Consider the following 15,312-nt stretch of genomic DNA (forward strand, 5'->3'; position numbering starts at 1 on the left):
TGGTCCAAATAACTCTGAATTACCTTAAAACACGTTCAAAGCTGGCCCACTCCTCGTCCACCAGTTCGACGTTTTCCTCGCCAAACTCCTCATCGTGGAAGATCCGTTCGGTGTAATCCTTACTGTTGGCCCGCAACCGCGGGTGACTGTCACCGTGCGGAACAACACGACCTCCCCGGCCGCGATCTTTCTGGACGTCACCATTTTTCTTCCACATTTTGTACACTAAACCCCAAGTTTCACAAGTGAGTCACTTAGAAAAAAACTGCAAAACACGTGCACCGTCCACCGTCTAATTGATCACACTTCCACAATTAAGAAGAAGTAGCTCCATTTCAGTCTGCTCCAGCCCAGCGTTGAAAATATCGTACGCAAAACCCAACTTTCAATTTGAGACTGCCAAGAGCGAATGTGTTCAGGTCCACAGTAAAACGGCATACAGGAACTTATTTAATCTCGAGCAATTTACTTCAATCTAAGATTGGTAACGCGAGAGCTGTGCGAGTTGAGGCAAATCAGATAATGGTCCAGTTAGGAGGAACGTTGCACTTTGCTAATAGTTGAGCAATGTATTTTTTGTGAAACTTGCTGCAAGACCTCTTCAGCACTCAAATTGTCTGAAATAAATCTTTGCATAACATTTATTCTGAAAAGTTTATGAAAAAAATTTGAATCGACTACAATGCATTCCATTTATTAATTTAAAAAATACGACAGAAGATTCGAAAAATGTAGTTGAAAACTTTTAATGCTCCAGCTAAACTTTTTTGTAACAGGGAAACTTCTTGAGAAATTTAAAGATTCAAAATGTCTCGTGAAGCACTACACAAATCTTTATCACACATTGCAACCGTATGTCTAACCAAAGTGCGATGAATGCTGTCTACCACTTTCAACACGTTTCATGGTATCAATTATTCTTAAACATTTCTAAATATTTCAAAAACTTAAAACCGATCACGGAACACAACCGTCACTTCTCGGAGATAGTTCCCGCAGAACTGAATCACTTTCACGACCCGTACAAGCTCAGCGACTCCAGCATACGAAAGCTCACAGAATTACTCTAGTGCGGCTAGTGCCGTCCCACTCTGGCTTGTTAGAACAGACATCTCGCCGATCTTCACTCTGTGCCGGGCCAAAATGTGAGAACGGGTCCAACTGGCCCCGGACTCAGAAACCCTGTCCTTTCTTCCAGACGTGAGCGAGAGTTGCCTCAATTGGTACAATTTACTACGGGGAAATTAGCGACGTACCGATGTCGGCACACACGCAAAAGTGATCATCGCATTTTACGACCAGTTGCTCAGATACAACGTAAAAGATCACTCTCAGTCACTCAGGCGTTCAGTACTAACCTCAACGGTGGAATATTTGCCCTCCCAGAGCGACGGATGGGGACGCCTGGTGCGTTCCTTCTTCAGGGTATCCATGCGCACCATGGCTACAGCAAAGAAGAAACGTTCCCCCGAGGATCACCGAACTACCGCTACCTCTAACTAATCTGATCTCTCCTGCCAGCGACTAAGCCGCCTTCGAACTCGCAAAATTATTTTATAGAATTTTGCCGCCAATGAGGGAATCTTTTAAGTTGGGGCCGCAAAATTCCGACCATTTTGCTGCACTGCTGTTATCGAGGCGCAAATATTGAAACTAAACGGATCTTCCAATTACACCTGCGAAAGTATCTTCCACTCGCGATGACGTCCTTGTGAGCAAAGTTTGGCTGTGATAGGCCATGCTTAACATGGTTTCACAATCAATATTTGCGAGATAAAATCTGCCTAAAAAGTTGCTTTGGCGGTGGTTTTGTTTTGCTTGTGTCGATGGAAACTGTGTTAAAGTACACTTTCGTATGACGTTTTTTCGTAAATTTCACGTGATACAAAATGTCTACCTTCGTAATCATAGAACAGAATGTCACAATATAGGGATTTTACACCTTGAAATACGAGTTTGAGAAACAAACACAACAAAAGAACAAAATCGAAACATAGTGTGACATTAAAACAAGAGTTACCAACGCATAAGTATAAAGCGACGGAATTTCAATATAGAAAATATTGTATAAAAGAATGGTGTGGAATTATCGATGTCGATTTAACTATTTCTATCTCACTGAAGGGGATGGTAAAATTGGGAATCGAATTTGCAACGACTTATGAATGTGTATAACTATTGCTACCAACTCTTGCTGAGCAAAAATCCGTACACTTTGTCGATATGACCCCATTGTATAACAATAACTGTTGAGGATTTTTTAGATATATTTGTAATGTTGGATAGAAAAGAGTGAACTAAGTGGTATTCACAAAATACAAATTGCTTTTTGAAAAAAAGAACGTCTTAAAAAACGTCTTAAAAACATTCTAAAAATAAAACGTAACTTGCTGGATCAAAGCTCTATGTTTTTTTCCAAATATCAAACATTTGAAAGTTTACGGAAGTTCAAGTTTGCTGTTACACGAAAAAGTTGGTCATCGTCGATCATGGCCGTTCATGGTCACCCGCGACATTGAGTCGCCAGCCAGCGACAAGTTAAGACGTGTTTTGCTCGTGTTGTCATCTCGCGTGCTTGGAAGTTTTTGACAGATGGAGGTGGAGGAATCCTCCGAGGAGGAAGATTTTCGTCCCGTCCGCGGGAATCGGAAACGGAAGAAGTCCAGCGAGGTCAATGGAATCGGCATCGAAGGAGAAAAAGTTGAGGAAACCCTGCTCAACAACAACAAGTTCAGCCCGCTAGCGGATAACAAAAACAACAACAATGCCAGCCCAGCAGGAAGAGGGGACGCCCCGGCGGTTCCACCACCCGGCCAGTCGGCAGGTAAACAAAAGCAACCACCTTTGGTGGTGAAGAACACCACGGATTTTTACAAGCTCGTGGCGATAGTGGAAAGTTGTAAATTAGGTTTCAAACCGATTTACAAACTAACCCGATTTGGAACCAAGGTGACCTGCTTCACTGTCAAAGATTTTGACAAGTTGCAAGAGCTACTCAAGAAGAAGAAAGTGGAATTCTACACCCACGATCGGCGGAGCGAACGAAATCATCGGGTGGTTCTTCGTGGTTTTCCTGATGAACTGAAACCGGACGAGGTCAAGTACCTTCTGAAGAGGGATCTCAAACTGGACGCGCTGGAGGCGCATGTCATCAAGCGGAAGGAAAAGTCCACCGTGGACGAAACTCCGTACATTGTGGTCTTCCCCAAGGGATACACCAATCTGAAGAAGCTCTCTGCAATGAAAGTTGTGGCAAGCACTATCATCCGGTGGGAGGCCTACCGGAACAAGCGGCCGAACGTGACCCAGTGCAGGAACTGCTTGCAGCTGGGTCATGGAACCAGGAACTGTCACCTGAAAGGCAGGTACAACAACTGTGGGGGTCCCCACAAGACGGACGAGCGCAAAGTCCAAGAAGCCGAGCCGAAGCGGTGTGCCAACTGCTCTGGAGCCCACGAAGCCACGGACCGCAGCTGCCCTAAGCGTGCGGATTTCATCCGGAGGCGCCAGCAGGCGTCGAAACCGAAACCGCCGGCAAGGAAGGCGGAGAAGCAGAGTCCAGCAGTTCCGGCGTTTACGCCGGCGGAGTTCCCTCCGCTGCCGGGCGCAGTTCCGGACGGAAAATCCAAGGATCGCCCTCGTCCCCCAGGAAGCAGCCAAGGTGGCCCCCGAGACGGTGGAGCCACGGAGAAGGAAGCCGGGGAGGTACTCTACAGTTCGGCTGAGCTGTGGGGGATTTTCTCCGAGTACATCGGCAGGTTCAAGACCTGCAAGACCCGCTTGGATTAAGTAATCCTCGTCAGTTACATGATCTCCAAGTATGGAATTCAAGGAGTTTTTTTTTTTTTTGTTATTATATATTGTTTTACTGATCCTCGGTCCCAACCTGGTAACAGCACCTTAAAGGACCTAATAAAAATAAGTTAAGAAAAAAAATGGTCACCCGCGACAGACACGGACGACGAAACAAAGAGAAACGCAAAAAGTAACTTTTTCAAAACTTTTTTTTTTGTAAAATCGCGATAACTCGTGATGTTTATAAGCAACCCCTTATGTATCTATATCAGAATTTTTGTAATTGTCTGTTCTACAACTTTGTAGAACATTATTACACTCTTTAAAATAACCCTTGAAAAGTTAGAAATAACACGAAATTTTAAAAAGAAAAATTTTGTTCTGGGTCAATGTAGATTCGAAAAGTACATTAAATTTCCCTTAAAATGAAATGTTCCAATTTTTTTTACTGTCGAGTAACGGAAAATGGCAGAGTTTTTGAAACTTTTTTAGTGTTTTTTTTCGATGAAAAATACGTTTTATCGAAATTCTGAGTACGCCATTAAATCGGGCGTCTAATTTTACACCAAACTTCTATCTCATAACCGTTTCAGGCTGCAAATTATTGAAAAACACCTCTTTTTCGCATGTTCAAAAATGAAAGGGGTTGCACCGCCCCTCCGTCACGAGATATCAAAAAACGGACCTCAGTTTCGTGATCAGGGACAAAAGTTACCCCTCAAATTAGTGCGCTGACCACGGGGACGCGCTGTCTTGTTTTTGCATGCTCATTTTCTTTTCTTTTGTGTCGCTGTTTGTGTGCTTGGGTGCGTGGTTATTATATATACAGCAATTCCATTTGAAAAGAGCCTAAACCAAAAAAAAAGTTCTCCGATCGGGCTCAAAATTTTTCTGGGGGTTCCTTGGCCAAAATAATTAGACCCGTATTTTTTTGTTTGGCCATTAGGGTGGCCTACATCGTGCTAGGGTGGTTCAAAAAATGGCAATTTTCGTCATTTTCGCAAAAACCACTTTTTCTAAAAATCATATCTCCGCGCCATTTCATCCGATTTTAGCTGTCTTAGACGCAAAGAAAGGTGATGAGTTTGGCTATTTGGGAAAAATAGTAAAAGTTCCAAAAATCTAGCTTAACTATTGAAAAAGTCGTATGAAAACTTAAAATGGCGTTTTGACCGTGTCTGGACCAAAGAGCCTATGTCTGAAAATATTTTTATCGGATTCCTCGGAAAATTTCACATAACATATCAAAAAATTGGCGATGTTGAACCGTACGTTTTGGAGATACGATTTTTTGAAAATAAAAACTGCGTTTTTCGACGCGCCACGCGCAAAAACGGGAAAATGACGAAATCGGCAAAAATCAACTTTTTCACTAAAACTGCGATAACTTTAAAATTTCAGCGATGACCTATACATGTCTGGGTACCAAAATTTTCGTAATTGAGAGACGCAACTTTTGGTACCATAACATCTATAGGTCATCGCTGAAATTTTAAAGTTATCGCAGTTTTAGTGGAAAAGTTGATTTTGCCGATTTCGTCATTTTCCGTTTTTGCGCGTGGCGCGTCGAAAACGCAGTTTTTTTCAAAATCATATCTCGGAAACGTACGGTTCGACATCGCCAATTTTGATATGTTATGTGAAATTTTCCGAGGAATCCGATAAAATATTTTCAGACATAGGCTCTTTGGTCCAGACACGGTCAAAACGCCATTTTAAGTTTTCATACGACTTTTCAATAGTTAAGCTAGATTTTGGAACTTTACTATTTTTCCCAAATAGCCAAACTCATCACCTTTCTTTGCGTCTAAGACAGCTAAAATCGGATGAAATGGCGCGGAGATATGATTTTAGAAAAAGTGGTTTTAAAATGACGAAAATTGCCATTTTTGAACCACCCTAGCACGATGTAGGCCACCTAATGGCCAAAAAAAATACGGGTCTAATTATTTTGGCCAAGGAACCCCCAGAAAAATTTTGAGCCCGATCGGAGAACTTTTTTTTTGGTTTAGGCTCTTTTCAAATGGAATTGCTGTATAGGTGAAGGGATTTTATTAAATGATCATTATATTGCATTATTATATTTATTTGATTATATAACCACATTATATTTTACACTTAACACATCATACAAAACACATATGAAACTGTAAACAGGAGCGTTTGGTACGGTATGTCCACGCATCCTTCCTCCTCTGTAGATTCTGTGAAATGTGATCCGTTCTCAGAATCCTCTCTGCGGTAAACACAACGTAGTAGGGCTGGCCGCTTTAATTTTTGCCATACATTTTCGGGTGTTCTCGGATGTACTGCAATTATTAATAATGACAAGAAAAGTGCTTGTGGCGTAATCTAATCACAAGACTTTCCAGCATGCTTTCATCGTTTGTGTTAGATTAGATTAGATTAGATTAGATTAGACAAAAGTTACCCCTCAGGACAAAGTTTCACGCAAATCTAAGAAAATCGGACTTGAGATATCGCTATCTGAATATAAGACGCTTTAAACTTGTTACACAGAAAAACTTGTTTTTTTTTCGGTTGGTTTTGTATCAGAAGTATCTCAGCAAACGTCTCAGCAATATTGAATGTTTTTTGAAGTAAAAATTGGAAAACTTACTTTCAAAAGTGGTAAAGCTTGATCACGACTCCTTAAGGTAGAAAAGCCGTTTTTATTGCAAAAGATCATTTTAAGGTAGATATTACTTGAGAGCAGAACATAAGGCATGAAGAAGAGCTTCTTCTACTTCACTGTGCACATGTGCAGTTCGACTGAATTGATATGTTCCGACACAGTAGAAAAAATATAAAATTCAGTTTTCCATTTGTGAACATTTGAGCGTCACGCTCGAATGCTTTTGCAAAGTCACGCTGATGCGGACGTCTTGGAAACGGGTCGTTGACCGAATCAATCTATAGAATAGCCCGACGTTCCACCAATCACTGTGTACTGTCCGAACTGTTACTGCTAATACGATCATGCGTCCTACGATAAGGCCGGTCACAAGGCATAACCTAGTTCAAGCTTTGTACTGTTGTTACCAACGTTCGAAGTTTGTTTCTGCAACGCACATTGATGTCTTAATCCTTAAAACGTTTATGGTTTTGTTTTGTGTGTTTTGTTCCAGACCTATCGATAAATTGCTTTTTGTTCAATGGAGACCACCAGGTCTCAACTCAACAGAAAAAAAATATCTAAACGTCTAGGCACGCGCCTCTGCTAATGCCCTTACGATAACAAACCGGTTGCGAGGTGGAGTGCGCTCCCTCTAAAAATAATTGTGTCGTCTGTTCTAGTGGGTGGACTTGATCCCCGAACGTTATCTAGTTCGGGTTCAAATTTCATTTTTTTATCGTAACATGGCAGTTTAATTTCCGATTCAAATTAGATATTGGATGGAAAACATGTGATTTTGTCAAACAATCAGATTCTAATACGACTTTCTAAGCGAATATGAATTATAATCATCATGATAAGTGAACTTATAAATTAAAGAATTGCAACTCCCCAGCCAACTCAACCGGCTACCGAACTGTCGGGGTTAATGTCAAGGCCAGTGATACATGTGGCGCGGCATTTTCCGCGAAACAAACAAACGCAACGTGCTCCATTCATTCATGCATAGTCGGTCACCTCCTCGGCAGACCGAGCGGCGAGTCCGAACGACCGACATCGGCCCACTAACTGAGAGTGAAATAAGACGGCGGAGTTTTCCTGCACCAGAGTCGCCATCAGCTGAGCTAGTTGTGGCCACAATAACACACGCGAATTTCTCTCTTCAATGATGCCGCTCGAAGCTCTTATCTGAGAGAGAAGTTTGAGTTTGTGAGAATTTAGTCTCTGCTTTCCTCATTGAGGCAAGAACAGTGAGGATCCACCCCAGTCTGATTGGGGTAGTTGTGCTAGTCAACACTGCATGGCGCGAGTAGCTTCAAATATATGAAATTTTGAATGTTTAGAAATAAGCTTATAAAATAATATGAGATATTTGATGAGAAAAGGGAATTCTATGTATTTTGAATTTTTGGGACTCCATCCCAAACAAAATCTTGAACCATCATAAAATCGGTAGTCATTGACAACAAGCACAAAAAGGTTTAATCACCGTTTTGCTTCCTAATCAGAGAATTCTTTTTAAACACACTGAAGAGAGCTGATAACGTCGATAATTACATAAAACCTGTTTGTCAGGTGGCCGCCACTCGTGGCGCTTAAAATAATTACATTAGTTGATTAAGTGCGTAAATCACATGAGCAGTTCTCTACGAAATCGATCTTTTTTTTTAATTTTAATTTTTGTATTTTTTAATCCGGTTGAAACTTTTTTGGTGCCTTCGGTATGCCCAAAGAAGCCATTTTGCATCATTAGTTTGTCCATATAATTTTCCATTCAAATTTGGCAGCTCTCCATACAAAAATGATATATGAAAATTAAAAAATCGGTATCTTTTGAAGGAATTTTTTGATCGATTTGGTGTCATCGGCAAATAAGGCTACACTGAAAAACTTGATTTGGAAAAAAACACTATTTTTATTTTTTTATTTTTTGATATGTTTTAGGGAACATAAAATGCCAACTTTTTAGAAATGTCCAGGTTGTGCAAAAAAATTTTAACCGAGTTATGAATTTTCGAATCAACCCTATTTTTTTTCAAAAAATCAAAATATTGGTCGCAAAATTTTTTTTACCTTTTTTTTGCAAATCAAATTTGCAATCAAAAAGTACGTAAGTGAAATTTTTATAAAGTGCACCGTTTTCAAGTTATAGCCATTTTATGTAACTTTTTTGAAAAAAGTCGCAGTTTTCCATTCTTTTTAAATAAGTGCACATGTTTGCCAACTTTTGAAAAAAAATATTTTTGAAAAGCTGAGAAAATTCTCTATATTTTGCGATTTTGAACTTTGTTGTTACGACCTATAGTTGCTGAGATATTGCCATGCAAAGGTTTAAAAAGCAGGAAAATTTATGTTTTCTAAGTCCCACCATTTTCTAACGTTGATATCTGAGCAACTAATTGTCCGATTTTCAATGTTAAAATATGAAACATTCGTGAAATTTTCCGATCTCTCCGAAAAAAATATGTTAAATTTTTTAAATTAAGACTAACATTTCAAAAAGGCGTAATATTGAATGTTTGGCCCTTTTGAAATGTTAGTCTTGATTTGAAAATTTGAAAAGACACCAAATCGATCAAAAAATTCCTTCAAAAGGAACAGATTTTTGAATTTTCATATATCATATTTGTATGGACAGCTGCCAAATTATATGGACAAACTAATGATGCAAAATGGCTTCTTTGGGCATACGGAAGGCACCAAAACAGTTTCAGCCGGATTAAAAAATACAAAAAATCGAATGACCGAAATCTCAGAGAATTGCTCACATACGGAAATGAAAGTAAGCTTCTACATAGAGTAATTATCTCAAAACAGAAGATAATAATGAATATGTAAACATTTTGCAAAAACACTTTTTTTTTACAATTTCGACTAGTTGCCAAAAAGGATTTGTTTTCGAATGAACAGTGTTGATTGTTTTAACAACTTACTACAAAAGCTTCATATTTTTTCATTTTGTTGATACATAAATAATATTATATAGCGACTGAACTTTGTCAACTTTTTAAAAAAGACACTGACTGATTTATTTTTGGCAATACATGGTAGATTATGATAGATTTATTCAATCATTTTCTTTGTTTTTTTTTTTTTACTTTTGACTTAATGATTAACATATCGCTATAAAATTCTAGTTATGTATCAACAAAATGAAACAATATGAAGCTTTTGTAGAAAGTTGTTAGTCATTAAGTCAAAAGTAAAAAAACAAGGAAAATGATTAAATAAATCCATCATAATCTACCATCTATTGCCAAAAATAAATCAGTCAGTGTCTTTTTTAAAAAGTTGATAAAGTTCAGACAAAATCATGACTTGTAGTAAACCTAGATTAACCCTAGATTGTGCTGTTTATAAATCCCAAAGAATGCTAATCACGTTCTGCCCCCAGATAAAGCCTGATACTGCAAATGAAATCACCGCAACACTTATAGTAGTCACGTGTCACGCCATGTCGAATGCATTTAAGCGTTAACGGGCTGGGGCTCATTATATGCGAGCGTTTTTTACATGTAAATATTTACAACTGCAAAGCTGAACCCGTTTGCCGTTTATTTTTTCCCCAAAAAGGCAAGTTATCAATGTTATATTCTGAGGTGCATAATCTATTCATGTTTTAAATAAATACATCAATTTAGAGTATGCATAAATAGAAACTCTAAAAATTGATTGTTAGAACCTTATGTTTTGAAACCTACTGTATTTTCATTGCTATCCTCTCCATCGCCCGGTCCCTGGTAGCCAATTTCCGCCAAAATCTGCTCCTGAATCGGATTCAACCTTCTACCTTTGGTCGCAGAATCCTGCCTCGTCGGTACGGTAAGCCGACCCATGTTAAGCAAGCACTTGATTCCGAACTCGTCTCGCGAGAAATCACTCCAATCGCTAATCGTAGGACGTATTTTCCACCCGTTCCGATCCGGATTTCCCCTCGAGATGTTTCACATCTAGGCCGCAGAATCGATGTTCTCTTCACCGTCGACGTCGTCGTCGTCGGGACAAAACCCCGCGGAACCCGTTCGTGCCGAAATCTGACCGCGAACTGCGCGGGTGGCTGACGGCCAAACTCAACTCAGGTCCGAAAAATTAGCGAAAAATCAATAAAGTCCCTAAATATAAAGAGCAGCACCTCCACGGGAAAGAAAAAAAAACAACATTTTGCGTTATCGAAGTTATCTCGAGCGAAAAATCTAACATGATAACGATAATTTTCAGAGCGAAAAAATATTAAAAATCTGTCACTGAGGTGAGCGTGCGAGCAGCTAGCGACTGGTTGTGCCAAATTTGCCAATTTCGACACCTTCTGTATTGGATTCTTGCGCATAGCAGGAACGTTTTGGAACGATGATAAACCCATGAGCCATGGTGCAGTTTAGTGAATCAGCTCTGAAATTCAATGAAAGAGGGATTATTTTAGGAATAAAACCAAAGACGACCAAGTAGAAGAATCAATCTACAATTTTGTTTTGAAAATACTTATTTACTTTTACAGTCATTCTAACGTGATGACATGTTCTACTTGTCATCACTATAAACAACAATGCTGAAAGGTTCATAATAGCACACATTTGCACTATCTGGCGTGAACCGGTTCCGTGTATCCTGGAAGAGGTTAAGTTGCCACTTCCGGAGAGTATAATTGGTATTAAATACAATAAAACATATAAAACACACGTGAACTGGATCGCTTGGAATCGTTACTCAGGAACCAAAGTAGCCAAATTAAGTCCTCCCTCATACATAGTTAAAAAAAATTATGATAATATGATACATCTTAGAATGGATATATTTTTTATGTCAGAAACATTGTGCATTACACCACCAAATATTACACCTTTCACATTTACACGTATAAGAAATTCTCGACGAAATCGGACGGTTTTGCACTCTTTTGTACTTTTTTTTATTTGGCTTAAACTTTGCGGGGACCTTTCCAATGGTCATAGCAGCCATTATATGTCATTACTTTAGGATAAAAAACGACAGGTTAAATAAAGACTATTTCCCGACATTCCGCAACTAATAGTATTAATAGATTTTATCGAATAAATCAAATGTAGAAAAAAGTTCGCAGAAAAGGTATTTCTCAAACTGTAATATTAGCATTTGTTTAATTTTAGCAGAAATAAACGCAATTTCATCAAATTACCTAATCGCAATATTCTCCCAAATAAAATCTAAATCAAAATTTTCAAAAAAAGCCGTTCAAAAGAGCCGTTCAAAAGAGCCGCTCATTTAAATGAGCGAGCGAAAATGAGCGACTACTCAAAAAGAGCGGTATTACCCACCTCTACTCCATATAATTTTGGCAGCTTTACATACAAAAATGGTACGTAAATGTTTGAACATCTACGTCTTTTGAAGGAATATTCTTATCGATCGTATCTTCAGCAAAAGTTGTATTGAAGAGGACTAAACTTAGATAGAATTTATATTGGGGGTCAAAACTGCGTAAGTTGAATCGTTTTTATTCGTTTTCAGATTATTCGAGTTTATTTTTACATTCTAATCCGTTTTCCTCATGAGCGCTTCTGTTTTTTTCATAATTTCGAACCTTGAATGCTAACTCTCAAAGCATTTGGAATGATCAAATAAAGATTCGATCCAAACAAACTGCAAAAAAAAGAAAGAATTTTGATGAGTACTAATTCTTATAAAGCACCTTGGTGCACACACACCATCGATTGGCAAAATACGGTAAATTTTCTTATCAGGGCTTATCTTTTTATGATTTTTGCGGACACTCCTGTTTTTTTTTCAATCTAATTGTAGGCGGCTAGCAGTAGCAAAGGAACATAGTCTAGTTTTCGGCGTTTTTCAAGAAAGGCAAGATTTGATCTCTTAACCGTAAAAAAAACCATTATTTTTTTAAGTGCCTTTTAAAACTTGCATCGCTTTATAAGAGAGGAGTTATATTTCACGTGAACCATAAAAAAGTTAGGAATGTTTTAGTGCGACTATCTGTGTAAAAGTATAAGTTAGGAAAACAATGTTGTACTGCCAGCATATGATTTACCAACAATTTAAATGTATCTATCTTACTAAACAAAACGATACGTGTTCATATCAACTGTAAATTATTATTATTAAACATTATGGAAAAGTTTAAAGTGACACCATTTAACACATGTAATCAAACAAGTCAATGCTGTGACCACCAACAGCATAACGACTGGCTACGAAATTAAAAATTCGCACAACACCACATCATCAGCTTGCAAATATACCAAGGTATCAAATCGAAAAAGGTTTACCACTTTACCTAGTTCGTGATTTGCATTCGATATAGGTTATATTCAAAAGGTTGCGCAAGGTTGATGTGCCAAAGTGATAAAGGATGTCGCGCAAACATGCAATGTTTCAATAAATGTTGAAGGATTAAAAATGTTTATATACAAAATATTCAATTTTCTTTTAATTCTGCTAAAATTGATGCTAGAAATAAGCATCATTTCAATGTCGGATCTGTAGTAAAATCAAATAAAAAAGCTGCAAACTTCCCGAAACGATAAAACACCCCGCGACCTCATCAATATGCATGTAGTATTTATCCACGCGACTTTCACGATCGGTTATAAACAACAACGGCTTTAAATCCCAGACATCACGTGCTGGCGATTCTCCGCCGCCCTCAACTTCAACTTCCCCACGATGACGTCTGCAAAACAAGGCAAATTTATACTCGTAAACACACACGACACTCTCGATGATCATCCCCGGAGTCCGGTTTGGTGAGATTTTTTTGTTGCAACAGCTCTTTGAAAGTGCACGCGACTCACCGGCGTAGAACCCGCCTTAATTAAGGTCATGAAAGGATGCGGGATGATGAAATGTGGGAAAGGTACAGTTTTAACTGGTTTTTGGTGGATTTTAGTCAGCTGATTAAAGACATTCACAGCGGAACTGGTTGATACTGGAGTTCAGAAGAACCTCAGAAAAGACCTAAGACCATTGAAGAAATAAGAGATAACTTATTATGTCCCAAATTCCACGATTTCTCATATCAAATATTAGTAAGGAACGATCAAATGTAACTCACAAATTATGTAAATAAAAGTCACGGTATCTTGTCAGACCACACGGACCGATTTCATTAGATATGGTCGTTGTTGTTACCACTGATTATGACCTAGGTGTAAATTTTACTAACTCAGCTACTGATACACTGAACTGAAAACCAATGATACAAATATTTGGCAAGTGCACGTCAGCTATCACACGCAAATTGATCAATTGTTGACCTTATCCACTGCCGACCGGCAGATACCGCCTTAGATAAAAGGTTGTTTTCAACACTCAAACCCCATTTTCTTGTTTGCCAAACCGCGCCAGGTGCTAATTGGTTCAATCTCACGGCAAAAATGACACCATCCACCAGCATACCAGATCAAGTTCATCGTCACTTACCAAAGTGTGAGTATATCCCAAGCCGCCTTCTTCATCGTCCGACAGGGCCTGTTCCCGTGGCCCGTGCAGGCTGTTCTGCTTCGTGGGGATTATTTTGGTTGGGACCTTCAGCAGGTCCATATCGCTAGCCTTTTTTCCGTTGAACATTTTGCTGCCTGCTGTCACGTGACTCAACTCATCAATTCGGGGACTTTTTTCACACGCGCCCGTTGATCCCACGCACTCGTACTTGTCTGATCACAGAACGATGAGATGCCTTATCCAGCACTGCACACAGATCAGCTTTTAGTACAACACAAACGACTACAAACACTAAACACAGCTAAAAGATGCAGAAAACCTCCATGTCGAGGGATTTTTCCTAGCGAGAGAGAGAGAGAGAGAGAGAGAGAGAGAGAGAAAAATATAATCAGAAATCGAGCCGCAGTTAGAATAATAATGATATAACTAAATTACGATGTTTTTTTTCCGCCGAGCCGGTGAAATACACGAAGCGTTACTAATTGCTTTTCTGTCATATAAAAGGCACCTTCAGTGGGAGTTTGAAACCTCCGTTATAGATAATGGCGGGAGAGAACCCCGTTCAATCAATTACGACCGCGTATCAAAATTTCAAGAGATGTCGCTGACTTTTCGCAAGGTAAGCCGGTTGGTTGATTATTTACACCCATCAGAGTACGTCACCAGGTTGGTTGATAAAGAATATAAATCAGCTCATTATCAGGGACGTTTGAAACGATGTTTTCGAGAGCAAATCTGTAATCAAAATTTGGGAGGGTTTCTCACTCATTGTACTGATTGATAGAAAAATGAAAAGTCAGGAAAAATAACGATTCCAAACATCAGATCTAAGGACAAATCCACACACATACGAGAGCCACCAAATTTGTGGACAACTGTAACATTTTCTCCCATTTACTGCGATTTCGGTTCTGGCAAATTTAAATCTAATATTATTTAAAACACAACAAAAATGTTTCCAAAATTCGAACAGGATCTCTTTGGATGAGATTCTATTTCTGAACCATAGAAGCCTGAGCAAAGCATTCTATCTTCTTTTTCTACATATATAAAAAATCGAAAGTTTTGTTCGAACGCGAATCAGTTGAACACGGAACGTCGGATCGAGGCGCTTTTTGTTGCGTTAGGTTCGTGAAAGCTCAAGGCAGGTTTATATGCTAAACCTGCCACTTTGGCCACTCTGAGACCGATTCCAGAGCATCTGCAGATTGTATGGGAAAATGTACGTAAACTCAAATTTTGATCACAGGAGGCTGAATAAGCAAACAAGCTATAGGGTAGAGTAGTCATCAATGAGACACGGGGAACAAAGATAAAATGGCTCTCACAAGTCGTAGTTTCAATCAATTAGGCTCATATTTTGGTGAAAGGTGTGTCTACTAGATACTAGCCATAATAGTGGCTTTGGTTATGGACGCTCCCTTGAAAAGTTATTTATAAATGTTTGATTCTGGGGTGTAGAAGTAAGT

General features: G+C 39.0%; 1 protein-coding gene across 14 annotated transcripts in view; it reads right to left on the bottom strand.

Annotated features, from left to right (window-relative positions):
* The window catches only part of LOC6035336 (chloride channel protein 2), a 79,830-nt gene that overhangs the window by 31,447 nt on the left and 33,071 nt on the right, over window positions 1–15,312 (bottom strand). For 2 of the 14 annotated variants that reach the window (XM_038248437.1, XM_038248438.1), the window contains exon 2: window positions 13,823–14,183. In XM_038248437.1, the coding sequence (XP_038104365.1) occupies window positions 13,823–13,969 (147 nt within the window). In that variant the 5' untranslated portion in view covers window positions 13,970–14,183. Of the gene's footprint in view, window positions 1–23; window positions 647–863; window positions 1,006–1,358; window positions 1,493–10,113; window positions 10,456–13,822; window positions 14,184–15,312 lie in introns of those variants that run through there. The other 12 variants (XM_038248426.1, XM_038248430.1, XM_038248427.1 and 9 more) reach the window with 12 other exon arrangements.

The sequence above is a fragment of the Culex quinquefasciatus genome, chromosome 1, assembly GCF_015732765.1.
Source record: "Culex quinquefasciatus strain JHB chromosome 1, VPISU_Cqui_1.0_pri_paternal, whole genome shotgun sequence".
NCBI classification, from domain to species: domain Eukaryota; kingdom Metazoa; phylum Arthropoda; class Insecta; order Diptera; family Culicidae; genus Culex; species Culex quinquefasciatus.